We start from the raw sequence: 27,793 nt of genomic DNA, 5'->3' as shown, positions 1-27,793 counted from the left end.
TGTGTCCATCTACAACTAAAAATCAAATATTAAAAAAAAACTAAACTTTTTCATAACCAGCAAATAATACAACATCAAATGCCCAGACGGTAGAGATTCCAAGAATAATATATGGAGGAAAAAATCCCAATTTATACTTTCCAGGAAACAAAGGCAAATGAACTTTTGATGTGAGAAATAAGTACCCTATCTTTTAGATATATTCAAAGTGTTTTACTGCTGGAAAATTTACATATGGTTTGCAATTTACCTTCCCCGGGATTTGTCCACAAGATTTTCTGGAGAGACTCTAGAGCCTGGTCTTTGATGAAGGACAGATTGAGACTGGGATTCTGGGCTATAGCGACTTGAGGTTTTAGTCCTTACAGTTGTAGCCGCCAAAGCAGATGGTGAATTCTGGAATGTAGAAGTTGGAGGCTGCTGGGGAGGCTGTGAGGAAACTTGATTTCTAGCAAAATCTTGTGTGATAATTTGCTGTGAACAAGAAAAGGAGGAAGTGATTAAACTCATTAAGTACCCTCCCCCTCAGAAAAGGAAAAAAAAAAAAAAAGACAGCATAAGAGTCTAACAAGCCTGGCATAGTGACATATGCCTTAATCACAAGTTTAACTCATTGGTAAACAAGGTCTAGGTCTGATCTACAGAATTGCAGAAAAAGAAAGAAAGAAAAGATGGTTGCTTTGCATTGGGGATATAGCTGAAAGGTAGAGCACTTGACTCTGATCATGTTTTGTCTATGGACTGGAGCACAATTTTCTATGCACAAGGCTCTGAGTTTGACACTCAGAATTATTAAAAATAAAACATTAAAATAAAATACGTAAGAAAAAGAAATGTCAGGGCTGGGGGTACAGATTGGTGGTAAAGAGCTTACTATTTAAGAAATTTGGGGGATTAGGGATGGGGGTGTAGCTTAGTGGTAGAGTGCTTGGCTAGCATGTATAAGGCCCTAGGTTCAGTCCTCAGCATCACCAAAAAAAAAAAAAAAAGGAGCCTGGAGTGTGGCAGACTTCACTAAGGAAAAGAGTCTCTTCACATTGAAGTCTATTTTCTTTTTTCTTTGAGGTGCTAAGAAACAAACCCAGTTCCTTGCACAATCTAGGCAACTGCTCTACCATTGAGAAAATAAATGTTTTTTAAATGTTGTAACATGTATATATTTTTTTATTTTTTAGTTTTAGGTGAATACAAATCTTTATTTTTACATTTATGTGGTGAGGACTGAACCCAGTGCCTCATGCATGCTAGGCAAGCACTCTACCATTGAGCCATACTCCCAGCCCCAGTGTGCTAATATTCTTAACACTCCAAAGAAAAATGGATTAAGGCTGGGTGAGGTGCTGTCTTCTTGTAACCCCAGCTACTGAAGGATCACAAGTTCAGGTCAGGTGGGGCAATTTACTGAGACCTTATCTCAAAATAAAAAGATTAACCCTGGGGGTCAATCACCAATACCATTAAAAGGAAAAAAAAAAAAAAAAACTGTAAAAAGAAAGAAAAAAATAGTAAGAATAATGAAAAACTTACACAGATGTGATCAGCAAGTGTGATTAGCCGATGGGTCCTAGGCACTTGGCCCATCCCCTCTCCTTGTGAAGAAGGAGGCAGCTGCTGTTGTGGAGATGGTGATTCCTGCTGGGGTCGATAGTGATGCAGTGGTCCTTCATACTGTCTGGTGGGATCGGCTAATATAGAACACATACATGTCTTACTCCAGGGATGCCCCTGTTTTTTACTCATTATCAAAGATTAAACATAATTCCAAAGAATACACGAAAAGGATATGACAGAACTTTAAGCACAGCATTTATGTATCTTAATTTTGATGCAAAAAATATTTATTTACCAATAGAAGTCTGAGGACTTGTAGAATAAAATGTGAATGTTTAAGTGGGCAAACAAATAAACTATTTTCTATACCATTAAACTATAAACAAAAGAGCAATTAGCAATAGCTTTAAAGTTGCTTTTCCTTAGTGCAGTCTTAAAACTTTTTAAAAGCAGACTCATATAAGATGACCCTGAAACAAACAAAACAAGTTATTTCTTAGCATAGCATAGACAGATACTTTTGAAGCAAATGATAAATGCAGATATGATAACATGTCAATGGTGGCTAAAAAAAGACTTACTTTCTGTTTGATTTGCCTTAACAATCTCTGGTTGATAGGCCTGCAGTTTTTCCTGGGGTGGTGCAGGTGAGCTGGCAGGACTTATGACTTCTATAGCATCACTAGGTGTTTCATATCTGTGAGAAGATACTTTAAGAAAAGAATCTTATTTTAAAACGAATGCCTGAAAAGTTTCAAAAGTCCAAGTTCTTCATACCTATTTGCATATTTTAATTTTTTCCCCCTGTGCTCAGAGATGTCCAATGGCAATTCCTGGTTAATGATAAAACTTATCCAACCCTATGGACTGTACCAAAGGTGCCTCGATGTTCCTAATCTCTGTTAAGGCATAGGGTTTTCTGAATGTGTGGGACTCTAAGGTCTTTTTTAAAAGCCCACAGAAAACAGATGGGACATAACAGAAAACAGACTTGTGATATCTCCTGGGAGCTGACAAAGAAATCACCAGGGAAACTCTCATCAGAGGAGATTAATAAATAATTGAGAGAGTAGATCTCATCAGTTAATTGATACCAACAATTCCACTTCATGGGACAATCTGTTGTTCAAAAAGGTTTGAGGCTATAAAGCTGCTTCATTACCATAATGGTTTTTAAAACTATGGATTACCTAACATTATACAATGATTTTCTCAAATAACTGGAGTACTGTTGACAAAAATTACTCCAAATAATTTTTCATCACCTTGTTATGTGAAAATAAACAGGAATAGTAGGGAATATCTGAAGGGAATTGAATCACAGAAAGGAAGGATGCCAACCAACTCTTGAGGATGCCCACATGAAAGAGCTGCGTCCTCTAGGATGCAATTCCAAAGAAAAGAAGGGCTATGCAAAGATGGACAGGCAGCTTTTCACAGTCCTGCCATGGCCTCAGAACTCAGCAATCTGAGACTGGCAGATATAACTTCCTGATTAGGAATCTTCTAACTTTAGAGGGCTCTTTAACACCTACAGGCAACATTAGGACTTTCTCAAGTCTGAAAAAAGGGTATTATAACCCTAGCTGGACATGGTGGTAATGAATTCTGTGACTTGACCACCTCCTGCTCCTCCAGTTTTAGTTGAACTACCTCCAACCAGGTAGGTCATGGAAATTAAAATTATACAGGTTCAGGAAAAGAGAAACCTAACAAATAGCATGAAAATTATCATTGAGGAACTAAAATAAACCACTATATTCTGAATTTATACTAATTTGCAATCTCCATATCCACTGTTACAAACCAACATCCTACATCCATTGAATACTAACAGTATTCTGTCAACAGAAAGTCTACTTCTGAACCTTGTTCACGTTGCTTTTGAAGACTTAGGGGCAAAAATGAGGGAAATGTGCTTCATTCCAGGGTGAGGAAGGCTCTCAAGAGTCAAACTGAAAACCAGACCAAGTGACTGTCACTAGACTTGAACTTCAAGCAAGTCAGTGCCCAGTGATAAAATTAAGATAAACTACCCAGAAATATGAACGAACCAGGATTTTTTCTATTTTCAGAAAAAACAGAAAAAAAATCAAAATTTTGATTTTGTTGAAAATCAAATTCCTAGAGCAAGGTGTGTTTTGTGATGCAAACAGAAAAGAAGTGTTTGTTTAGTCCAGTGATTATGCACCCTAGAGATTATACTATCCTGGTCCAGAAGCCTGGGGGTGGGAGGTATTACCATGTGTATTGATGATTCCCCTCGAAAATACCCATTCATACAACTACCTCTCTTCCTTGGGCTAGCAATTTTCTGCATATTGAAAACCTATGTTGTAGATTTTCCTAATCCCAGGTTAAAAGGAAGTCTTTCTTCTATACAATACACGATCAAGATGTCTCTTTCTCTCTCAAAACCTCAGCAATGGGGTAGATTTAGACACAAACAAGTTTTAAAGTAGGCAAGGGATATTTGGAGATTAAAAAGAACTTCACATTGCATTCTGCTACACAAGAATTTTTTTTTTCATTATCTCCAATACTACTCAGTTCCTTTAATGAAGATAACATAGAAAAGACTGTATGATTCAGTTACTTCAATTATTAGCAGCTGCTTGTTTAAATACCTGCTTGTTTTTTCTGGAATTCCATATAGAATTTAGGCAACATTAAAAATAAAATTTTAAAATAACTTTTCTAGCATTTTAGTGTAGATTGGTGAATTCTTGTAGACATCAGTGTGACAAACCATACTGGATCAAAATGCAAATCACTTTAACTTTAAAAAAATATATAAATATGTATCAGTGTTTTATTTTATTTCCTATTTTTTTGGTACTGAGGAGGGGTGCTTTACCACTGAGCAACATTCCCAGTCATTTTTATTTTGAGACAGGGTCTTGCTAAGTTGCCGAGGCTGGCTTTGAACTTGTGATCCTCTTGCCTCCACCTCCCAAGTCGCTGGGATTACAAGTGTGCACCACCACATCCAGTAAAAAAACAAAAACAAAAAAAAAACTGTTTAAGAACATGTTAATATGCTCTGCCCTCTTTCTATCCAATTCCCAACTTTAGTTCTTTTGAAGGTAAGTTTTCTCCTGAAAAATACACGGACAGGCTTATACTTAGGAAACAGGGATATTTAAATCATAATAAAACTAGAAGACACATTTTGCTGTTCTAATCCACAAAATCTTTTCTCTTACATTTATCATCAAGCATTAGGATTCTTTTATGCCATATAGTTCTGCTTTACCTAAAGAATAAAGTAATTCTTTACTCAGATATCACATTGTGAAACTCAGATTGAGATACATACAGCTACTAGAAGAGTCTGAACTTTGAGAGCCACGTTCCCTTGCATCCTTGTCCGAGGCAATTTGCCGGGTGATGATCACGTCTATGAAGTTAGCTGCAGTAATGGTAGTCTTCCCTCGGGTTCTTAGCTCTTCCTCATATCTGGATTTTGGAGGAGGCCCTTTATCTTTCCCAGCCTCAGAATACACTACTGAAGCATGAGGCTGGGGCTTGCCACTTGGAAAGGCTGAAGAAGTGTACAGACACTGAACAGATCTCTTCTCCACCTCCAGGGTTTTCTGCTCTAGCTGCTGCTGTTCACTAACTGCTGCTGACCTGCTTCTCAAATTTTCTTCTAACCTGGCAGCTTCATGCTTACTCTCTTTTGTTTTGGAAACATCCATCTGGGGTGCAGAAGCTGCAGCATCCACAAGAGCAGCCAGGGCATCCGCAGCAGTGTTGTAGCGGGAGGCTGGCAGGCCTTGGCTTATTGAAGGGCCCCCAGCAGGCAGTGGCCTGTAAATAAAACCAAATCACAGCTCTATGAAGAGAAGACCATTTACTGGGATATGTGTATGTGTGTATGTGAGATGCGAAGATGGACAAATGGCAAATCCCCCCCCCCCCCGCCCACCAAAAAAAGGAATAAGAAGTTTAGTGGCTAGAAAATCTTGACTATTAACTATTGTATAATTTTAATATGTAAGAGAATATAGTATTCTTTTAGTCAAAATGCATACAAGAGACTGACATGATTCGTAGCTGAGCAGTTGGATCCAAAGGTGTGATTACACTGGTTCCATTGGTTCCCTGGAAAACACTGGGTCTTTGCTGCAACATGGGCTCCTGAGTTCTTACTGAAGGGGACGGGGAGCGAACATATCCATGACTACCAGGTCTGCCAGGCTGTTCTGAGCCTGCAGGGGCAAAAAAAGAGGAAGAAAGATAAGCTATTAGAAAGAAGCTAGTGTTAATAGGTAGTAACATTAATGGATTGTTAATATCCTAATATTACTAAATAGAAAAGGAACATGAGATAAGAAATGTGATATTCTACTTTCTGGCCTTCCTCAATAAAGCCCACAAGTTGCTTGAAACAAAACATAAGTTTATGATTTACTGTCATTTCCATTTTTGTGACTAGTTTCATTCTTAACTCTAGAGAGAAATAGAAATAGCACCAAATGCATGAAGCATTAATATAAACCAGACAGGTTCATCTCTCAAACTGTTTTGATTGGATACAGATAATGGGTCACATCTAAATGTGTTCAGGCTTTGCAACCACTGAAGTGTTTAAGATAATTTCTCAGGAATAATATGACAGCATCAAATATGATGACTAGCTTTGGGATTTCTTCCACATATTGCCAACTACATTGACTTCAAAGGCTCTGTCCCCCATGAAAACATGATTGTGACACCTTCTTGCCACTATGCCTTCAGCTCTGTACCCACCTCTCTAACCATGTCTCTGCCTCCTATTCTCTCCATCTATATCAGCACATCCAGAAACATCTAAAAAAGACTGACCTATTTCTGTTTTTACACTCTTGAACCTGGAAGTCTCACTCAAGCCACAGTTTCAACTCTTACAAATCTGTTGGCATCTCCAAGCTCTCTTTTTCTTCTGAGTGCTAGGTCATATATAATATTGGACAATACAGATAGGGTCAATGATCTGATTTAGACAAGTATATCAAGGATAAGAACAGATACTCCGAGTATGTGTCGAATACAGTATGTCTAAAATAAAAATCATTCTTTCTTTACTTTTACTAATTGTGTTCCATTTGTTTTATTAGGGTTTTTTGTTTGTTTGATCTGTGGTACTAGGTATTGAACCCAGGGCCTCATGCATGCTAGGAAAGTATTCCACCACTGAGCTGTATTCCCAGCTCTTTTTTTTTTTTTTTACTTTTTGAGTCAGAAGTTGGTAAGTTGTGGAGGCTGGCCTTGAAGTAGTGATCCTCCTGCCTCATCCTCCCAAGTTGCTGGAATCACAGGCATGCACCACTGTGCTGCTGGCTTACATGCTCTGTCTTAACTGCAGACTAAAGTTGCTTCTCATCTTGTCCCTACTTCCCATATCCAGTTATTGTTAAGACATTTTGATTCTACTTTCATATTCTTCCCAGGAGTTCTTTCTTGGTCATTCCCTATGTTAGAATATTTCAGGCCATGAGGCATGTGAACTACTGACAGTTACTCTGGCCTCCTGGCACCAGTCCATGCAACTATGGACCTTCGGGGTTCTAATTCATCTCATGCCACTCTCTTGTAAGTGTTCTTCTGATGGTGTCACCTCCTTTTTGAACAGAATGGCAGCACTTTTCATTGTAATTTAAGATGTAATTCATTGTAATTCAATTTGGCCCACAAGCTGTAGTTTGGCAATCCCTCATTCAGAGCATGACACAACTTCTAAATGTATTTTTCATTCCCCATTTAAACTGGGGTATAGTTATAGCTTCCTATACCTTTGCTTGGGCTGCTCTTTTGGCTTTAAGAGCTCTGTGTCTAATATTTTCCGGCCCATCTGAGAGCAGCTGCTTGAGCCAATCAAAATGATACCTTTGCCATGGAAAGTTCATTTTTTCTGTGTCAAATTCATCTTTCCCCCATCCCAACCTCTAGAGGACTTTCATCTGCATTTCACTTGAGCCCTGTAATGACTTTTCACCTTCAAATTCTTACTTGCCCCTCGGAGCTCTAAGCACAACACACCACAACTCTAGATCACCAAGACCTGTCCCTAGGAGGGAGGAGCCTTTCACTGACCTGGTCGCAAGTAGAGGTCAGAGGAAGCTGCAGTAATCCGCTCCCGCTCCCGTTCGCGCTCCCTCTCCTTCTCCCGTTCCCTCTCCCGCTCCCGCTCCCTCTCTGCACTTGCTGCTGCTGCAAGATGTGTTGGGTGTCCTGCAAAACATATGAATCTGCAACTTAAAGACAAAAATGTCAACCTAATCAGGAACAATTTTTGAAATTTATAATTAATTTTTTTCAAAAAGCTCCAAAATACAAATGTAGAAAGATTGTTAACAATCCTGGATAATGACTCTAGCATAACATAAGCTTTTAGAGCATTTCTAGGATATCTAGTAACAGATGGCAAATAAGAACTATTATTAAATGAAAAGAACAAACCAAATGGGGGAAAAACTGCCCAAATAATAAAAGGCTATGTTATAAAACTCAAGCACATTGGTCCTACTGGAGAAGTATATGTCTGCCGCATCTTACCTGGAGACATAGAAGCAGAATTGTATGGCCTGGGAGGGAAAGTAATCTGTGTACCAGGAATATAAGTGATTCTGTCCATGGGAGGAGTGCTTGTTCCCCCTGGATGAGGCACTAATATCGTTGGAGGCATATTGGTCAGGTCAATGATTCCTATCCAAAAGACAAACACAATTTATGTAAGCATTTATTCTGAAGATAGATATAACTATACATGGCTTTTGGATTTTGTCTATTTCTATAATTCAATGATAATTTGTATGTAGCATAAATAAAAAGGTTTTAGGATCATCATTACCTTTTAATCTTCTTTAAATCTAGAGAAGGATATTAAATACTATACAACAATAATCTTAAGGGATATTCAAATTAAAAAGAGACAGCAAACTAGTAAAATGTGGATTCCAAACACCTAGCACAATGATTTTGGTTATTTCAGTTTTCACCAAAACACCTCATCTTGATACATTACTATGTTCACTTTTAAGGGCTAGTTTATAGCCCTTAAAATATAAAAGGATATAGCCTTCATTTCTTTCTTTCCATCATTCATTCAACAAGTGTTTATTAATTGCTGATTAAAATAAATTCTATGAAATCTAAACTAAAAAGACACATGCCTCTTGTGGCTGGGTATGGGAGACCCAGTGGTTGCTCTCTTGGGGAGAGTCCTCTGGCTACATCTGGGCGCAAGTTCACTTGCATCTGCTGTGAGGTAATGTAATCATTTAGGATTGTCTGCCTTGTGTTTTCCATTGCATAAAGCTGATACTGACTTGGGTAGCCTGGAGTTGGTGAAAGCTGTCTCTGAAACAGGTAAGCAGCAGCTGCTGAGAGAACAACAACAGAAAGGCATTAAGTTTTGTCCTGGGTGAAATTCATTTGCCAGACATCACCCACAGAAAGAGTGAGGAAATAAAAATCATTTGCTGAGTTAGAGCACAGGCAATTATCACTTGGTATAGGAATTAAGGTGGATTCATTTTAGACCTTGATATATCAACAATATAAATTTTAATGCATTCTAATGTCTGAGGTGTAATGGGAAAGGGAAGAACAGTAGCTAAAAATTTCTCAAATAGTTTCACTTTCAATATTTGACACATAACTCTATTATGTTTTCACTGGAAGTCTCTAAGAGCTATGTTTAAAAATAAAATTTTTGTTGATTTCTTTTCTTCTTTTTCAGTGCTGGGAATTGAACCAAGGGCCTCAAATATGCTAGGCAAATGCTCCACCATTGAGCTACGTCCCCAGTTTGAAAATAAAATTAATATACACAAATGAAAAAATATATGGAAACACTTTGTGACATAGCAAGTTTACTTTTTTTAGAAGTAAAAACAATTAGTCTACAAGCATTTAATTTGTGCATGTTTGAAGCACAGACTATCAAACTTTTTCTATAAAGGGTCAGATGATAAATGTCACAGAGTTTTGTAGGTCTAAGACAAAACTACTTAACTCTGTCACAATAGCATAGAAGCAGCTACAGACAAAACAAATGAATGGTTATGGTTGTGTTCTAATAAAACTTTATTTACAGGAAAAGGTGGCAGCATGATTTGGCTTACTACAATCTGGCAATCCTTCACTTAGAGCATGACAAAAGATTGTGAAGGGACTGACTGGTATGGTTAAAAAAAAAAAAAAAAGAAGACAAGGCCTCTATCCTCAAAATACTTATAATAATCCAGGTTAGGATGAAATGAAAAGCAAAATTGCTACAAAATAAAGGACTATTATAGACACTCAACAGAAATTATGTAAATTTTGTCTTAGAACAAAATGTAGATGTTCTCCCTAGAAAAGCCACCGATATATTTTCTGCAATGTTTGCTTCTCCTTCATCCAGAAATCCAAGTCAGGTAAGTCTGTCAACTTACTGTTCCATTTCAGTCTGGGATAGAGTTTTCCCAGTACAGGTGTTCCTCAACTTACTATGTAGTTATATTCCCAATAAACCCATTGTAAAGTTGGAAATATCATAAACTGAAAATACATTTATATACCTAACCTCCTGAACATCATAGCAAGACAGTACATCATTCAGTGCTGGTGGCTTCCTGATTGGGAGCTGCCACTCATGAGAGAGGTTCATACTAAATATTGCTTACCCGGAAAAGATTCACATTCACACTGTGAAGTATGATTTCTACTCACTGCCTATTACTTTCTCACCACAGCAAAGTCAAAAAATGTAAATGACACAAACCATAGTTAGAGACTCTCTGTACTAGGCTTGAACTCCTCTGAAACTTAATGTTCTGAAGTGTCAGATAATTTGATGATACTGACACAGCTTTCAGCGAAAATATTTCCTACAAGTTCTCTGCTACTATAAAACGTGACTCTTATAGAACTCTGTTCCCAGCTGCAGTGTGACAGCTCCTCTCCTTCAGCTGCATGAAATGTGCTGCCTTAGGCCCAGTACACACACTAGTAACATGCACACTTCTGCTCCTACCAGAACCATCTTTGTACCCACCCGAACCATGTCTACCAACATCAGTGATATGCACTCATAAGTTTCTTCTAGCTACACATATTATTAAATTATGTAATGAAATGATCTGAAAATCAGTGAAAAGAGCTGTTTCTCTGAAAAGTAAGTTGGCTGCTATGGAAAGACTCAATAAAGAAACTTAATCAAGTGTGGGATATACAAACTGAAAGAATTGGGAAAAATATCTAGAATGATTCTGTATTTGGATTACTTGAAACTGTCTTTAAAGTTTTACCTTCACTTAAAAAAAACAAACAAAAAAAGAAGCTGAACCTGGATATGTTAAAAAGGCTAGGTTTAATTGGTAATCTAAGGCCTTAGGCTTCAGATCAACACACTGGTAAATGAATGTCTACTTATGTTCTAATTAACATACTTAAGGTATGTCTGTCATTATAAAGTATTTCTTCACACGAACTCACTTTTCCAATCAGCTTCACCAACTGCCATCAAATAAAGTTTTTCAGATACCTATTATTTTTAGTTCTCTAAAGGACGATGGCAATATTTTCTTTCTTCTTTTAAAATATTTACAGTATAGACAGACACAATAACTTTATTTTTTTTAAAGTGCTGAGGATCAAACCCACTGCCTACATGTGATAGGCAAGCACTCACCAGAGACATAACCTATGCCCCAAATTTTATTTCTTGATTTGGTGTTGATAACATGGGATGTTCAGCTGGCAAAAATGAAATGTATAATTATCTGCCTATTGTACTATAATAGGAAGCTTAAAAAGTTATTTCTTTTCTATAACTGTCACTTCACTATGTGTCATGCTTACCAGGATCCAGAGCCCTGTGAAAAGGCATGGCTGGATCCAGGTGTGTGGAAAGGTGGCTCCGATAAACTTCCCCTGCGGCGCTGCTCCGGTGATGAGGGTCAAATGGGCTGTGGCTCACAACAGGATCTACCCCAGGCACTGGAGACTTAGCTGGTATACTTTCCCTTTGGGTAGGGGTCAGTGTTGACTTCCTTTCATGATTGGCAGACTTGCTAGAAGAGATCGTAACTGGAAAAAAGGGGCCAATGCCACAAAGCCTTAAGAAAACTTGCAAAGTATGGTTATTTATCCATCTCTTAAGACAATATTCATATATTTTTGAGCTCTTTCTCCTTAAAGATTTAAATATTCATTCTTGCAAAATATTCAAGTGTCAAGAACTAGAAGCAGCCTTGAGATCTGGAAAAGGTTGCTCCTTTGAGAGCAATAGCACTATTACTATAACACCTTAAGATTATCAAAATTCTATTATGAATGATTTTGTTTTCTGAATGAGATTAATATTCCAAATTATTCTGGACCCACATACCCACATTTAGCAAATCTCAATTTCTTTCTTTTTTCTTTTTTTTCTTTCTTTCGCCATACTGGGGGTTGAATTCAGGGCTTCATGTTAAGCAAGCACTCTACCAGAAAGCTATACCCATAGCTCTTTATATTATATAAAGTTTATTTTGAAACAGGGTCTTGCTAAGTTGCCCCAGCTGGCCTTGCTTGTAGGTATGACTCCTACACCTGGCTTCAATTTCTTCTCTCTGCCTGTGTAACCCAACTTCCTGGTTATCTGTCAATTGTAAGTTACATTTTTTCCTTGCTCTGCTCTTCCACAGTGACTTTTTCATTACCTCACCAACATCCATCCATTTTCCTACCTATTCCAGCTTTTCCTTGTCTAAATGATGTTATTCGGAGTGGTGAGATTGTTTCAGTAATGCCAACGATACGCAAGCACTTTGCAGCCATCACCTTGCAGTAAAATATATGTAACATAAAATGTGCCATTCTAGCCATTTTAAATGATATAATTCAGCGGCATTAAATACACAATGTCTCATAACATCACCACCTTCTAATTACGAAAATTATGCTAGTATAAATCAAACAAATCTACATGTCAAATCCAAGAAATAACACTGGTTTATCATCCCCCCTTCTAAGTCCCAAATTGCTCAACTGTGGAGTGCCTTTTCTCTCTGCAGGGCAATTCTCCTTCCAAACTAGAGCCAAAGGTTTGATTTTGTTCCCCTATCCATAACTAGGCACTTCCCTCCTGCCTCCCTTGTTTTTCCCCCTTCTCCTCACTCTTCATATTTATACCTACTGTCCACGCCAGTACCATTCCTGTGAGCCCAATAAGTATGAATTACAATAAATTTTAAGATATGTGGATGCATTCTTCAGAGTCTCAGGCTGTTTCAGACACTATCTAGTAATAAATCAACACTTCTTATCTAGTGATGTAGCCGCCAGCAGCATGGGGTTATGATAACAAGAATAGCTAAAATTTATTCAGTTGTTCATATATACTGGGCACTAATCTAAGTTTTTTAAATGTATTACCTATTTTATCATCACAAAAATCCAGGTCTTAGTAGTACACTACCACTTTAGAGATGAGGAAATTAAGACATAGACAAGTTAAGTAACTTGTGTAAGTTTGTAAGTAAGAAATTTGATTCAAAGTCTAAGCAATCTTGCTATGGAGACCAAACTACCATACCACATTGCAACTGGGAAAACAACTGCTAAAACTGACTTTCAGAAAACCTTACTCAATGGACAGAAAATCTATTCAAAAAATTACCTACTCTAGGGCATTTCTGGACTTTATTATACCCTGTACTTGAAGGCCATCTTCAAAGCTTCAAAAATTTCCAAATTTACTTCTAAATATTAGGTGCTTCACCTAATAAAGCCTGTTTTCAAATTAGTAGCCTTCCATAGCCCTAGTATCAAGCGTAATCTATGGATCTTGGGATAATCTGAAGCTAATAGTTTGATAGTTTCTATTTGTCAAAAGTGAAAAACTACAGTAAAAATGATCAGACAAGGCAACAAAAATAATATACCTTCAGAAGTTCTGTTCATCATAGGCGAGCCTCTGGACATGGTGTTCTGATAACTCACAGGGGTCCTCCGAGCACTGGAGTCATCGTAAATTCCCGGGCTCAGCTGTGCTTTTGGAGCTTCATGAAGTGTGGACCTGAGAACGGAGGGGCCGGAGCTCACCACCGACGTGTGCCGGGAACGCACTGGCTCACCTGCTTTCACATCTTCATATTTTCCCCTTTCCACCACTTTTATATTCTCTGGTACAATTTCCAGTGCAGGCAATCCACGGGGTAGTTTGCTAGGCCCCGTTATTAAGGATTTGACATTGTGTTTGATGGCAGATTGACCTGAGTTGCTGTCAAACTTTATTGGTGTGCCCTACAACACAAAGAAACAAACATTATAGGTAGCCAAGTTGTCTACATATTGTTCCACCTCAGGTCTAGGTCTGACCCACGGCAGTTACAATTTTCTATGATGACCTTTATTGTCTGTGTTGATGCTCGATCACAACCCACTGACCCTGACTGCACACTTTCCCACATTACTCATTCCATACTATGGATCAAACAAAAACTGATAACAAAAAATAATTAAAATTTCCACATTTACTTCTAAGAAACCTGACATCATAAGAACTGTTTATAAGTATTAAGTCACAATTTTACAAATGTTTCATAATTATCGTTCTGACGTAAAACTGCTGACAAAAAAAGAGAAACCTAATTACCTGGGAGATGGAACCCTCAATTATTGGCCTTGTGCTCTGGACCACTTCTGGAGTTTTTCGGCTTTCCTGAGTTAGAATATCTTGCCGTGGAATCTCATGAATGGAACGCCCCATTTCTTTGATGGTGGTGATGCCATCATATGGTTTTCCTTTGGTAATGGCACCCTCAAATGCTCGTATCGGAGGACTTTCCCTTTTAATCTGTTTGGGATACTTAAGGCCATCTTCAAAGCTTTCAGTTGTTGCCCTTGGTGTGCCTTGAAAAGAATTTAAGAAACAAACACTGAAATAATGTCAATGGTTGCACAAACAATGCCACTGAATCGTACACTTAAAAATGGTTATAATGATAAATTCTAAATCCCAGCAGCTTGGGAGGCTGAGGCAGTAGGATCACGAGTTCCAAAGCAACTCCGTGAGACCCTGTGTCTGGAGTGTGCTGGAGATGTGGCTTAGTGCCCCTGAGTTCAAACTCTGGTACTCCCCACACCAAAAGATAAATTCTAATATGCATATTTTGCCAAAATTTAAATCAGTTTTCTGTTTATAGTAGATTCTCAAATAAGTATTTACCAATCATTATTTTAAGGGTTGTTCAAAATATAATAATACATTAGTGGTCACAGTCATATTTGGCAACAATCATTTTCTGATAGACTATGTAGTGCAGAAAAGTATGACAGAAAAGTTATAATCAAAACAATATTTCAAGAGGGAAAATATCTTAAAAAACAGGTTTCATGCTCTGCAAACTTATGTCAAACTACATTGCCAGTTATAAGTAAAAAGCAAAATGAGCAGAAAGTTTACCCTGCATTATAGAGCCAGACAGCACAGTTCTTTCTTTGAGGTCAGAATGAGGACTCCCCCTGGGTAATGCTCGGCATATTAGTCCTTTCAAAACAAGAAAGAAATTCATTTATTAAACATAATGAATATATGTCTATTCACCTACACTTAGTACTGTCCTTAGAGTATGTATTTTTGATAAAAGTTTTATGGAGAAAGAGACATCATTTTAAATTTGTGAACTATCCAAAAGAATACCATGGAAAAACAAATCAGAAATATCCAATATGACATCACACAGATCTCTGCACACATCTTCCAAAATTTACAAAATGGCCACAGGTACCTCAGTATAAGTCAAAAAAGAAATAGACACTTCAAAGTGAAATATAAAATCCTAATGCTTCTTTATCAAGAGCAGAGCATATATGGGATTGGAAATTATTGCTTAACTTTGAAATACACCTGAGAAAAAGGAAAAACATCAAATATAATTGTCATAAAAATAGAAGAAAAACATTAAATATGCAAATCTAAATGAAAGAGTTGTAAATAACCTCCTAACAAATTTTACATTATACTATCAATAAGTATGAATTAAAGATTGAAATAAACCATACACATTTACCTGAAGTAAGGATAACTGAGTTGTCATAGTTGTTTTAATAGAGAAAATTCCTCTTTTAGAAATAATTTATCCTGCTTTTAGTATTTTACCTACATTAAAATTCATTGGGAACAGGTTATGATTTAAAGGTAAGTCAATAACAAAACAAAACCAAAGTGATAATTTACTGAACATCATATCTTCAGCAAGAGTTCAGACACCTGTCTCTAATCATTGGGCAATGGTGGGTACAATCCCTTAATTTCAAGAGGAAGAAATATGCCCAGAGAAATCCATCAGGAAAGGGTAAAACTAGGATTCAAATTCATGTCTTTGCTGTTATCTATCACTCATCACTTTATTTACCTCACTTAAAAAAAAACTAATAATAAATTTTTCATTCTTAATTCAAATACGAGGTAATTTACAAATGATATGAACAATTCAAACATGAACATTCTAATAGGTACTGTTATAAGTAATTATATTCAGTTTCACCTCCTCCTGCTCTCAAATTCCATACATTTTGTTCGTTGATGTAATAATATGAAATTTAAGTTATATTAAAAATTTCAGGTAGAAATTAGAGATTGAACTTGATTCAACATGCATACAATATACAAAATTAAATGTATCTAAATAATGTTCTAAAAACATTTTACCCTCTAATGGTGCTGATACAGGAGACTCCCTCATTGACATCCCTTGTTTTATATTCCCTTCCACTGAGTCATAGCTTCTTTTTAAACTGACTTCGTGTGCTGTTCTTGGACTCCTGGTTCCTTCTCTGGCATTCTTAATATCTGTAGAATGCACAAACAAGAATTATTCAGACAGCTCAAGGCCCACAATGTATAGAAAATAACATTTTATTTTCACAATCTTACAAAAACTTGTCCTAGTCTAGAATATATTTATGTGTAGATAACATTCATACATTTATTGAATGCCTACTTTTTACAGATAAGGTTAAGAAATTAAGTTTTTTTCCTCATGAAACTTAAAAGTGGTGGGTACAGATAAATTAATTGGCCCTCACCATCCAGTGGTAAGTACTATGAATGAAGTACAATGCTATTAGAATGCTGGGAAGGAAACCTGACATCCCCAGATTCAGGTAAGGATGCCTAGAAAAAAATAATGTGAAAACTGAAAACTGAAGGATCAATAAGAGCTGTTTAACAAAGGCAGAGGAGGAAAAAGTGGTACAGGCAGAGAGGATGATGAGCACAAAGACCTCAAAACAAGAACTTTAGCTCAGTGTATGGCCAATGTGAACAGCAGAGTTAGGAGGATGAGTATCAGGGAGTAATTACAGGAGGGCTAAGGGGAAATATAGGAAGGACTCAATTGGCAGTGATAAGCTCAAAGCTGACCAAGGAAGGGTGATGAAGCCAAGGAAAGGTGCTTGCAGTTATCTTTAAGACAACAGAGTCAAGCCGGAAATAATATGATACATAGCTTTGAATATGGGTAAGACTGCAGGCAGGGAGATAAGTTAGGCAGCCACTGGACCACAGTGGCAGGGAGGAATATACAGTAATATTTCAGAGATTTTAGGAAAGAGAACAGTAATGACTTAATGAATTGTTGGATCTGGAAAGAAAAGAAGCAGAAAAGAAAGATGGCCAGATTTCTGGCTTTGGAAATGTATATTAAACTCATCCCCCCAGAAACAAAATGTTAACAAATACATATCACACATGTTTAAATAAGGAGGAAAGGAATAAGAAAGCTATCATATATAATGTGGAATCAAGTACTATGTACAAACTTCTATTTATTTGAAGAGAAAGATAAAGTGAAACTAATGACTACTACAAGGTCACAAAGATAGCTTGTTGCAAATGAAAGCTAATCTCAGTCCTTTGGCTAATATTTATGTCACATCTGAGTCATTCTCATAGAATATAATGGGGAAAATATAACTTAAGAATGCGTCTGCAGGGTACAATGGCACTCCTGTAATACTAGCTACTTGGAAGGCAGAGGCAGGGGGAATCACAAGTTCAATCCAGCTGGGGCAACTTAATGAGACCTTATCTCAAAAAAAAAAAAAAAAAAAAATTTTTTTTTTAAAGGGCTAGGATTGGAGCTCAATGGTAGAGCACCCCAAGTTCAATCCCTAGTAACACACACACACACACACACACACACACACACACAAAACTCTGTAATACCAGCTATTTGGGAGACTAAAGTGGGAAGATCATGAATTTGAGCCCTGCTTGGGTAACATAGTGAGACTCTGTCTAAAAATAGATAAATGAGTCTGAATAAAATGTTTCCACAGAAAGAAAGTAAAATGGTTTTGCTAAAGAGAATATAGATTTAATAGTCTTTCCATGATTATTAGGCTACCTACTTCCTAATTCTTAACTCAAAAAATATGAATCCCAATGAAATAAAAGTGATTCTATTTAATTTAAATAAAAGGTTCTTTTCATAAGACGACCAGTCACAGATGATGTTAGCTATCACTTATGGGATACTTCCTATAGGCTCCCACTTTTCACTGACCATCCCGATTGATTTTTCAACAACTTTTCATGAGAAAGGAATTATTATTAAACCATTTCATCAAGAGAAAACATGGGTTTGGGAAAGGTAAACCAACTTCCCACAGAAAGAATGTGAGAAAACCAGAGCCTGTTTTTAGTCATACCTTACAAGATTGGCTTTTATGTACACATACCATACTTACTATCATATGATAAAATGTGTCCACTTTTGCCTTCATAAATAACATGGCCTTTGGATGCAGCTTCTTCTCTGCCTTTCTCAGGACTGCTCTCTTCAATGGGTATCCGAGAAATGGACCCCTTCACCAAAGTCTCAGTTGGTATGCCAGCCTGGGACAGAGCTGGGGTCCCCTGTCATCAAATCAAATCAAACACAAGCACCAGAAGAGTCACTCAATCATAGAGTAAGATGCTCAGAAAATTTAAACTACCACACTGAAAGTCAAATCAATCCATATCATCAAAGAAAGAACATGTATATGAAAACAGACGTTAAACTTTATCAACAAAGAAGTTCTGTTCCTTCATTCTTAAACCCTGTCACAGAACCTCTTATAAGGATACGTGTATTAGGCAAATCAGCTTTCTTCCCCACCTTGAAGTCAAACCTCCATTAAGGGACTTATTCTTGAAAGTTGGTCTGAAGGCCTAAAATCACGCAAATGTAATAACATTTTTGAAAATAAGACTTGATAAATCAAATTTTAAAGTGCCACAATTTTCATATTAAGAGGAAAAAAGAACTTTCAGGTATCAAACTATCTTCTAGTTAGGCCTTTGTCTTCAATAAAAGAAGAGGAAGAAAACACAGATATCTAAATGCCTTTGTTTTGTGGTAATGAATTTTCTCCACGATTGGTAGCCTTTTTTGTTGTTGTTGTTGTTTTCTTGGTACTCTCCAGCCCTTTTTATTTTTTGTTTTGAATCAGGGTCTTGCTAAGTTGCTGAGGTTGTTCTTGAACTTGCAATCCTTAGCCTCCTGAGTTACAGGGATTATAGGTGTGTGCCAATGTGCCTGGCAATAATCTTCTATATTGCCAGTGGTTGTGATTCTTTTTACCATTCTTTTAAGCAGCAAGCCCTTCCTTGGAGGGAAAATTTTTCATGGAACTAAATATATAGAACTCTTTTCAAAAGCAAGCTACTTGAGCTGAAATGAAAGTAGAGGCCCATTCACATATGCAGAGTTCCCAATATACTCAGAGGACCCATAAAACTCCACTGAGAATAATCTGAAACCATTTGTGTACAGGAAGAGTGATGACTACAATACATTGAACTAATCTCATCATGAAATGAGCTCAGTAGTAAACATCTGGAAATCCTTAATTCCCGCTTCAGAAGCACCTGTCGAATGGACAGGCAGATTTAAAAATAAACAGATAAAACTTAGCCTCAGCTGACCTTGTTCTTACTATCTTCCTACCCAAACTTTGGATATTAAAGTGACAAGTAAAAAATATGAAGAGAAATAATTTAGGCTCATTTATTTTCCTTCTGTCCATATACTTTGGCCAAATATGGAAAAAAGATTTGAAGAGTTTTTACGCAACCCTCTAAGTTAATATATAACTTTTTAGGTCAGTATATATCACATACTTTATAAATCATGTCTCAGAGAGGAATCACTTGGGAAATGAAAATTCTGATTCATAGATTTGGAGGTAAAGGCTACATTTCTGCATTATTCTAGCAAGTCCCAAGTTATGATGCTCTGGTGCACAGACCATACTTAATTAGTAAGACCTGGTAGAGGTCTTACTAATTAAGCAGAACTGGTAGAGGGCACTGGAAAACACCAGTTGCTGGGTTCTACCCCCAAGGTTGATTTCAGTAAATCAGGGGTGAGGCCTGAGAATTCATGTTTAGCAACTTCCCAGGCAATACTGATATTACTGGTTTGGGAACCACACTTTGAGAATCACTATCCTAGGGAACAGCATAACACAAGGAAGAGAAAATATGTGATAATATGCAAAAACTACATCAATGGGGCCGGGATTGTGGCTCAGAGGTATAGTGCTTGCCTAGCAAGTGTGAGGCCCTGGGTTCAATCCCCGGCACCACATAAAAATAAACAAATAAAATAAAGGTATTGTGTCCATCTAGAATTAAAAAAATATTTAAAAAAAACCCAAACCTATGACAATGTGTAAAAGCACAGTATATGCTTGTAACAATTTCCCCAAACAGAATTTTTCCTTTTTCATATCTACATAATTAAAGAATTCTATATTTCAAGTTAAAATTAATATCTGAGAAAATAAATACCTTTTTATTCATTGAAATTGGCAATTTATTTAGCTCAAAATTGGGAGAAAATATTTAACCTTTGATGTTTTTTCAAAGCCATAAACATTTCCTTGCTTAGCATTTGATTCTAACAAAGCAGCTTACACACTGAGATTGTAGACCTACCGTTTCATAAGGGGCAAAATCAAGCAAATAATGTATAATAATTTTCTTCTTAATTTGTATTCAAGCCAAACACACAGTTAAAGCTTTTCCAAGAAAACAGCGAGAACTTTACCAGTTACTGCATGTTTCTTCTGCCAATTTGCAAATAAGTAACCTTTTCAAATGAATCATAGGACATAATATAGTTCGTAATTAAAAAAGATTAATGTCTTTCTTCAGACAGTTTATAGACCTGGGGTTTATTATCACTGAGATACTATTCCATGACTCAGAACAAAGAACAAGGGAACTACAGAACTACATTGATGGAATAGCCAAAGCTCTTTTTTCTAAGTTACTGTTTAGTATATTAGAGATGATGATAATAACCTGAGTGATAGAGCCACGTAGAGAAGGGATACTCTCCACTGAAATTTTGCTGGTTGGAGTTCCTCGAGTTATACTTCCTTCTTGGATAGCTCCTGTGGTACCTGAATAAAACCAAATCATTAACCATTACATCTTTCATTCCCGTCCCAATAGATTAATAATCGTACAAATAACACCCTGACAAAATAGCCCCTACTGATAAAATAAGAAGGGAAGAAAAACAGCAAACAAAAACTTTTATTTTACTGAAATATTCTTCTAAATTAATATTGTAATTATTTTTTAAAAAGGACTTTTGAGACATGAAACTTCAACATTGTTTTGCTTTTTTTTGTGGTACTGGGTTTTAAACCCACAGTCTTCCCACAGCACATGCCAGGCAAGTGCTCTATCACTGAGCCATAACACCCTCAGCCAAACTTCGAAGTTTTAAAATAATTTTTACATGGAAAGAAATCAAAACTTAGATTTAAAAGCAATACTTTGAAAATTCATTATTAAACTATACTAATGAATTACTTTAATCAATTAAACAGCTCTGTCAAATTGCTCTTACCTCTGACCACGCCTTCATGTTGGGCCCTGACCAATAAACCCTCAGGCTGTGAATTTTGGCTCCGGGGAGAAAATTCTTCCTGCTTGATATAGGGCAAAGTAGCTGTGGACAGAAAAAACACGTAGTAATCAAGTGCTGAATTACTGACTGTGACACTACAAATGCAGACAGTACATTATGACTGTATTAACTCACTGACCTGATTTGGTGGATTCCTGCTGTCTTGGCAGTCCAAGAGAGATAGACCCCACAGAGGGCTTAGCCGTTTCTTGAGTATAGGAAGCCTGATTATGAGAAGTCATGTAAGTGCCAGGCGTGCCCTAAAAAATAATTTTAAAAGACTAAGCATTGTCTTTTCATAAAAACGTACGCTGTGTAAACTCAAAATTAAGAACAGTATTCATAAAGCAAGAAAATTTTCAGCAGAGATTGCTTAAATTTAAAAAACTTTTAAAGGAAGTGTCTTCTGCCATTACCGTAAATTAAATGTAGATAATATTTACTATTAATAAATTGAAAAAATAAAGCACTGCAACAGTGCAATCACAATGTAAACAATTTTTATTAACAACTGCCCCTCTTAAATGTGCTTTGGAGAAGTCGGGCACAGTGGCACACTCTTGGAATCCCAGTTACACAGGAGGCTGAGACAGGAGGATTCGGAGGATTGCAAGTTCAAGGCCAACCTCAGCAACTTAGCAGTGAAACCCTGTCTCAAAATAAAAAATAAAAAAAGGCTGGGTATGTGGCTCAGTGGCAAAATGCCTGTGGGTTCAATCCCCAGTACCAAAAAAAAAAAAAAAAAAGAGAGAGCAGACCTGTCAATTGGCTGGCTGAGTGCTGAGGGCATGCCCCAACACACAGCCTCTCAGAAAACACTGAGAAAGTTATTGGTTTTAGGTATTTAAGGAGATCTTTGTTCAATCAGTAGTAGGCCATTAAGCTAAGCTAACCAAGCAGTGATTTCAGTGGCCTGTGACACTATTTAGTCTGTGATAAATAGCAGAGACTTTACAAAATGGGGTCACTAAGCAAATCAACAATACCAGCAAAAAGAAACTAAAACAACAACAGGCCCTAGAGGACAGAGGTATCTGATTTTCAGAGTTATCATATTATATAAATATCCCATTTTGACCCCAAATTATAAGACATGCAAAACAACAATAACAAACAAAGTGTAAGCCATACACATGAAATAAAGCAATGAATAGAAACTGCCCCTGAGCAAAGAACTAACGGGAACTATATCTAAAAAATTCAAAGGAATAATGTCTAACCAAACACATGATATCAGCAAGTAGAGAAAGAAATCATCATAAAGAACAAAACTGAAGTTCTGGAATTGAAAAGTGGAACTTAGGGTAGGGGGCTTTCAGGAAACTAAGAATGAAAGGAAACAATCTGATGAAAGGCATTAATGATATGCCTATAATTAACATAATATCTAATCTTAAAACAGTGAATGTCTTCCTCCTAAAATCAGCAACAGGAAACTCATGTTCACATTCACAACTTCTATTCAATACTGCACTAACACTTCTAGCCGTGCAACAAGAAAAAGGTATAAAAATTGAAAAGAATTAAAACCATATTTGCAAATTACATGCATATATAGAAAATCCTAAGAAATCTACCAAAATAAAACAACCCCATGAGAAGCATTAAGTGAAGACCACATGTAGGCAAAGCCAAGATATATAAAAAAATCAATTCTATGTCTATACTTAGGCATACCTCATTGTGTTGTGCTTCTTTATTGTGCTTCACAGATAATTTTTTTTTTTTTTTTTTAAACAAATTGAAGGTTTGTGGGAATCCTGAGTTGGGCAAGTCTATCAGTGCCATTTTCCCCACAGCTCAGAATACTCTTCTCATTTTTAGTAATAAAGTTCTTTTTAATTAAAGTATGCATACTGGGTTTTTTAGACATAATGCTATTATATATTATAAATCTATAATAAGACTATGGTACTAAGATGGACAAGTAGCATTGAGAGTCTACAAATAGTTCCAAACTTACAGTCATCAAATGGGTCTTAATGAAGGCACTAAATCAAACAAATGAAGGAAAAAAATACTTTTCAACAAATGTATTGGAACTGGAGAGCCAAATGAAAAGATGAATGTAGATGTCTACATCAAAATGTACGTAAAAATTCAATTGAGATGAATCCCAAGCCTGAATATAAAAGCCAAAATTATAAAGCTTACATAAGAAAACAGAAGAATATTTCACAACCCCAGAGCAGGCAAAATATAATTACTCATAGGAGAAAATATTTTTATATTGACTACATCAAAAACTAAAACATGGCTGGGCATAGTGGTACACTATGTAATTCCAGCAACTCAGGAGACTGAGGCAGGAGGATCACAAGCAACTCACTGAAGGCCCGTTCTCAAAATAAAAAGGGATGTATCTCAGTGCTAAAGTGCCTGTGGGTCGAATCCCTAGTTCCAAACAACAACAACAATAAAAAACCCCAAACAAATAAAAAACAAAACTAAAATTTCTGCTTATCAAAACATTCCAATAACAAAATCAGCAAATCACAAATAGAAAAATATTTGTAATAGGCATATCTAACAAAGAACTTGAAACATATAAAGAACTTCTAAAATCCAACACCAAAAAGATCCAATAAAAATGGACAATTGGGCTGGGGCTGTAGCTCAGTTGTAGAGCGTTTGCCTAGCATGTGTGAGATACTGGGTTTGATCCTCAGCACCAGATAAAAATAAATAAATAAAATAAAGGTATTGTGAAAAAAAATTCTTTAAAAAAATGGATAATCAGACTTAAATATAGATTGAGTATCCCTTTTCCAAAATCTTTGGGACCAGAAGTGTTTCAGATTTGGGATTTTTTTTTTTAACAGATTTTGGAATATTTGTATAAATCCAATAAAACACATTGGAGATGATACCTTACTGTAAGCATGAAATTCATTTATTTCATATACACCTTATAATAACAGCCTAAAGACAGTTTTATATAGCAGTTTTAGTACAACTGCATTTTGACTGTTATCTATCACATGCCATTGCGTGTAAAATTTTCCACTTGTGGTATTACGTTGGTGCTCAAAGAGTTTCAGATTTTGGAGCACTTGATTAGGATTAGGAATACCCAACTAAAAAGTCACAGCCAGTAGTACAAATGTTCAATGAACATACAAAAAAGTGTTCAATATTTGTTGTCAGGTAAACGCAAAATACAACCACAATATTACACACACCAGTTAAGTAGATCTAAAATAAAAATAAAAAAGACTAACAAGAAGAAATGGAATAATGGAAGTCTTGGTCTTACACACTGATAAGGGGAGTATAAAACTTGTAGGACCACTCTGAAAAATTACAAACCTAAACATATATACACCCAGCAATTTCACTTTCAGATTAAACGAAAACAAGTCCACAAAGAATCTAGTACAAGAAATGCTCATGGCAGCTTTATTCATAGGAGTCCCAAATTAGAAATCGTGCAAGTTTCTGTTAATAGAAACATGCCTTGTGCTGGCAAGTCCGGTCAGACCCCACTCTGGGATATTTTTTGTGTGCACGTGGCTGCAGAGCACTATAAGGCAATATTATAAAGTATCCTTGACAACTGCACTGTTTTAACACAAATTATATCTATTCTTTGTTCACTGTATTATTTAGCAATAAGAAGACTATTGATAACACAAAAACCTGGATGAATCCCTAAAACCATTATGCTGAGTTAGAAAAACAGACACAAAAAAGTGTATCATATCATCATGATATGTATCATATCATCCCATTCATATGAAATCTTTCAAAAGGCAACAACAGAAAGAACAGAAAGTTGCCTCAGGTCGGAGAAGGGATGCCTAGGAAGGAACATGAGAAATTTAGTGATGGAAATGTTCAATTATCTGACAGGGATATAGCTACTGGTTGTTCACAGAAGTCATATTTGATCTACCCATCAAGTTCAATTAAATCATATTTCATTTAAAAAAAAAAAAGAAAAGGCAATGTACCAGTAAAAAAAAAAAAAAAAAGAGAGTGAGAGAGAGATTGTTAGTGTTTGGGTACAAGATGTATCCTGAAAGCTCAAATGTGAGATAATGTAGGAATGTTCAGAGGTGAAATGAGAGTTGTGACTTAATCAGTGGCTTTGCTTGATAGATAAATAGGCAAGAAGGGTGTGGCTGAAGAACAGAAAGTAGGCCACTGAGAGCTTAACATACAGATACTCTCTTTCTTCAAAATAACTAGTCAGTAAATATTCTACTTTATGAAATGAATTCCATTTTAATTTGCATTACAATAAACAATTTTGTGCCTTTGGTAAATTAAACCAGGTGGTAGGCCATGGCCACTCAATCTGGGTACATAGCTCATTCAAAGTTCCTCATGTAGTATGGAGTATATTAAATTTTGCATTTTCTAGTTCCTGTCTCTGCAAGTTTCACTTTCAGACAGCTTATCACTTAAAAGTATGCTCATAAATTAGTGTAAGGAGGAAGAAAAAGTTTTACCAAAGCAATCAAGAGGAAATTTGCCATAAAGAAAAAGCATTTTACCTGTGAGATAGAGCCTCCCATTATAAAAGATGGTTTTTCTGAAGCCATTGTGGTTTTGGATGATGGGATAAGAGGTGGTGGTGGCCTGGTTGGTCGAGTTGTTGGAAGTCGACCCCCTTCAGGGAGATTAGTTATCACTTGATGTGGAGCAGGTTGAAGAACTTTTAAAAAGAAAAAAAATGATTTAAAATAGTCAAATTTCTTAGTTTGCCATAAGCTAGCTATCTTAAGTCATTTCTAAATTTTTAAGTCACAAATTAAATTATAAATATGAAATGAGGCCAAGGATGAACATTTACATTTTAAAAATTTCTGTCATTTAACCTCGTATATATATTCAAATCTCCAGTGGTATTTGTGAGGATGAAATATTCAACTCCCTTTCAAACCAGAGCTTTCACGCTGATGTTCAATGCAACTACTTCTGTTCAGCAGAGGCAAACCTAAATCTTCAATAACTTTTTATCTATCACTTTCTGGTCCTCACAATGGAGGTGAGAAAAAGGGAGCTTCTGAGAACAGGTGCTGTCCCTGCCCTGCTTTGTAGAGTGCTGACTGGCTGACAACCTCTTTCATATCTTCTGTGTATCTGGCATAATCTGAGAAATATTTACTGATTCTGGCTCTCACAGCATAATTGAATTTCTGGGGTTAAAAAAGTCTCAAGATTTTTACAAGTACATGTACTCTTAAAAGAAAAGCTATTCAATGTCACAGTATAAATGTGTAAACACAAATTTCCCAGTGGCCCAGTGAATCTGAACTGAATACAACTGATAATGGAATGCATAGAAACAAAGTCATTTTGAGACAGCAAGGACATGTTCTGGAAAATCAGTTAATTCATGAGATTAAACCACCCACAGGAACATTTGTGGGTAGATGGCCAGCAGCCACTGTACAGAGGGGCAATATTTACCTGGCGGGACACTATAGCGGGCTGTACTCATATCGGGCCGTGGAGCGGCTTTACTGACTTCTCTTGGAGAGAGCCTACACGGTGAGGCTGACCTTGCTGCGGTACTGTGCATCTGTGCTTCCTGTTCTAGAGCACGTTTGACCTCAGCATAAGGCATATAGGCGACTGATTTTCCTATGAAAGTTAAAGTTATCAAAATAAGGGAAGAACCCCAAATTAAAATACTGAGTGTAAAAGGACCAAGCCCACACCATCCAGGGGCAGATCCATCCATATGCTAATAACAAGGTCTAAAGCTCCTGAGGGGAAGATCCACCCACAGAAATGGTTAAGAACTACTATAAATCTAAATCTGCTAGGTATAAAACCTAACTATGACCTAACAAAATCCTCAAAAATACAATTACAACTTTTCCTTTTCAAGGATAAAGAATTTCTCTTTCCTCTTAGGAAGAATTCAGTGTACATGCAATAAAATCACAATAGGCAAATATCACATTATCAAGTGATTCTGTGATTTCAAAACTGGCCTGATTGACAGGTCAGCTCTCTGAGGATTTCAACTCATAATTAGCTTGCTGATGCTGATGGGATAATATTCAGAGATGCACATTTAAGAAATGGAAAAAGTCTTTTAAAGATATAATAAAGCTAATCCAAAAGTCCTTTACAAGCTTATAAAACTTTGACCATAACTACAATAATACTAATGAAAATAACAAGTTATCTTCACCAAAAGTATTAAAAACTTTAAAAATTAAAGGGAAAGCCAAAAGTGCAGTCATATTAAGACTTTAAAATGTATGTTATATATATATTTCCTTTTTAAAAATGAAATTGATATACTACAATAATTTTTGAAAATCAGGAAAACACAAAGTAAAAATCAT

At 36.4% G+C, this 27,793-nt stretch overlaps 1 protein-coding gene across 20 annotated transcripts in view; it reads right to left on the bottom strand.

Annotated features, from left to right (window-relative positions):
• Ncor1 (nuclear receptor corepressor 1) overlaps positions 1–27,793 on the bottom strand; it is a 153,011-nt gene that overhangs the window by 16,677 nt on the left and 108,541 nt on the right. For 10 of the 20 annotated variants that reach the window (XM_071603044.1, XM_071603048.1, XM_071603058.1 and 7 more), the window contains 19 exons: positions 26,904–27,077; positions 25,985–26,145; positions 21,625–21,745; positions 21,426–21,527; positions 20,870–20,970; positions 18,256–18,433; positions 16,223–16,363; positions 14,975–15,058; positions 14,165–14,421; positions 13,452–13,812; positions 11,383–11,610; positions 8,709–8,918; positions 8,092–8,241; positions 7,630–7,767; positions 5,600–5,765; positions 4,871–5,364; positions 2,133–2,261; positions 1,528–1,685; positions 251–474 (listed from right to left, as the gene is read on the bottom strand). In XM_071603044.1, coding sequence (XP_071459145.1) covers positions 251–474; positions 1,528–1,685; positions 2,133–2,261; positions 4,871–5,364; positions 5,600–5,765; positions 7,630–7,767; positions 8,092–8,241; positions 8,709–8,918; positions 11,383–11,610; positions 13,452–13,812; positions 14,165–14,421; positions 14,975–15,058; positions 16,223–16,363; positions 18,256–18,433; positions 20,870–20,970; positions 21,426–21,527; positions 21,625–21,745; positions 25,985–26,145; positions 26,904–27,077 — 3,577 coding nt within the window. The remainder of the gene's footprint in view (positions 1–250; positions 475–1,527; positions 1,686–2,132; positions 2,262–4,870; positions 5,365–5,599; positions 5,766–7,629; positions 7,768–8,091; positions 8,242–8,708; positions 8,919–11,382; positions 11,611–13,451; positions 13,813–14,164; positions 14,422–14,974; positions 15,059–16,222; positions 16,364–18,255; positions 18,434–20,869; positions 20,971–21,425; positions 21,528–21,624; positions 21,746–25,984; positions 26,146–26,903; positions 27,078–27,793) is intronic. The other 10 variants (XM_071603059.1, XM_071603064.1, XM_027924092.2 and 7 more) reach the window with 7 other exon arrangements.

The sequence above is a fragment of the Marmota flaviventris genome, chromosome 17 (genome assembly GCF_047511675.1).
Source record: "Marmota flaviventris isolate mMarFla1 chromosome 17, mMarFla1.hap1, whole genome shotgun sequence".
NCBI lineage: Eukaryota > Metazoa > Chordata > Mammalia > Rodentia > Sciuridae > Marmota > Marmota flaviventris.
Note: the sequence above shows the minus strand (reverse complement) of the source record. Positions and strands in the feature narration are given on the sequence as shown.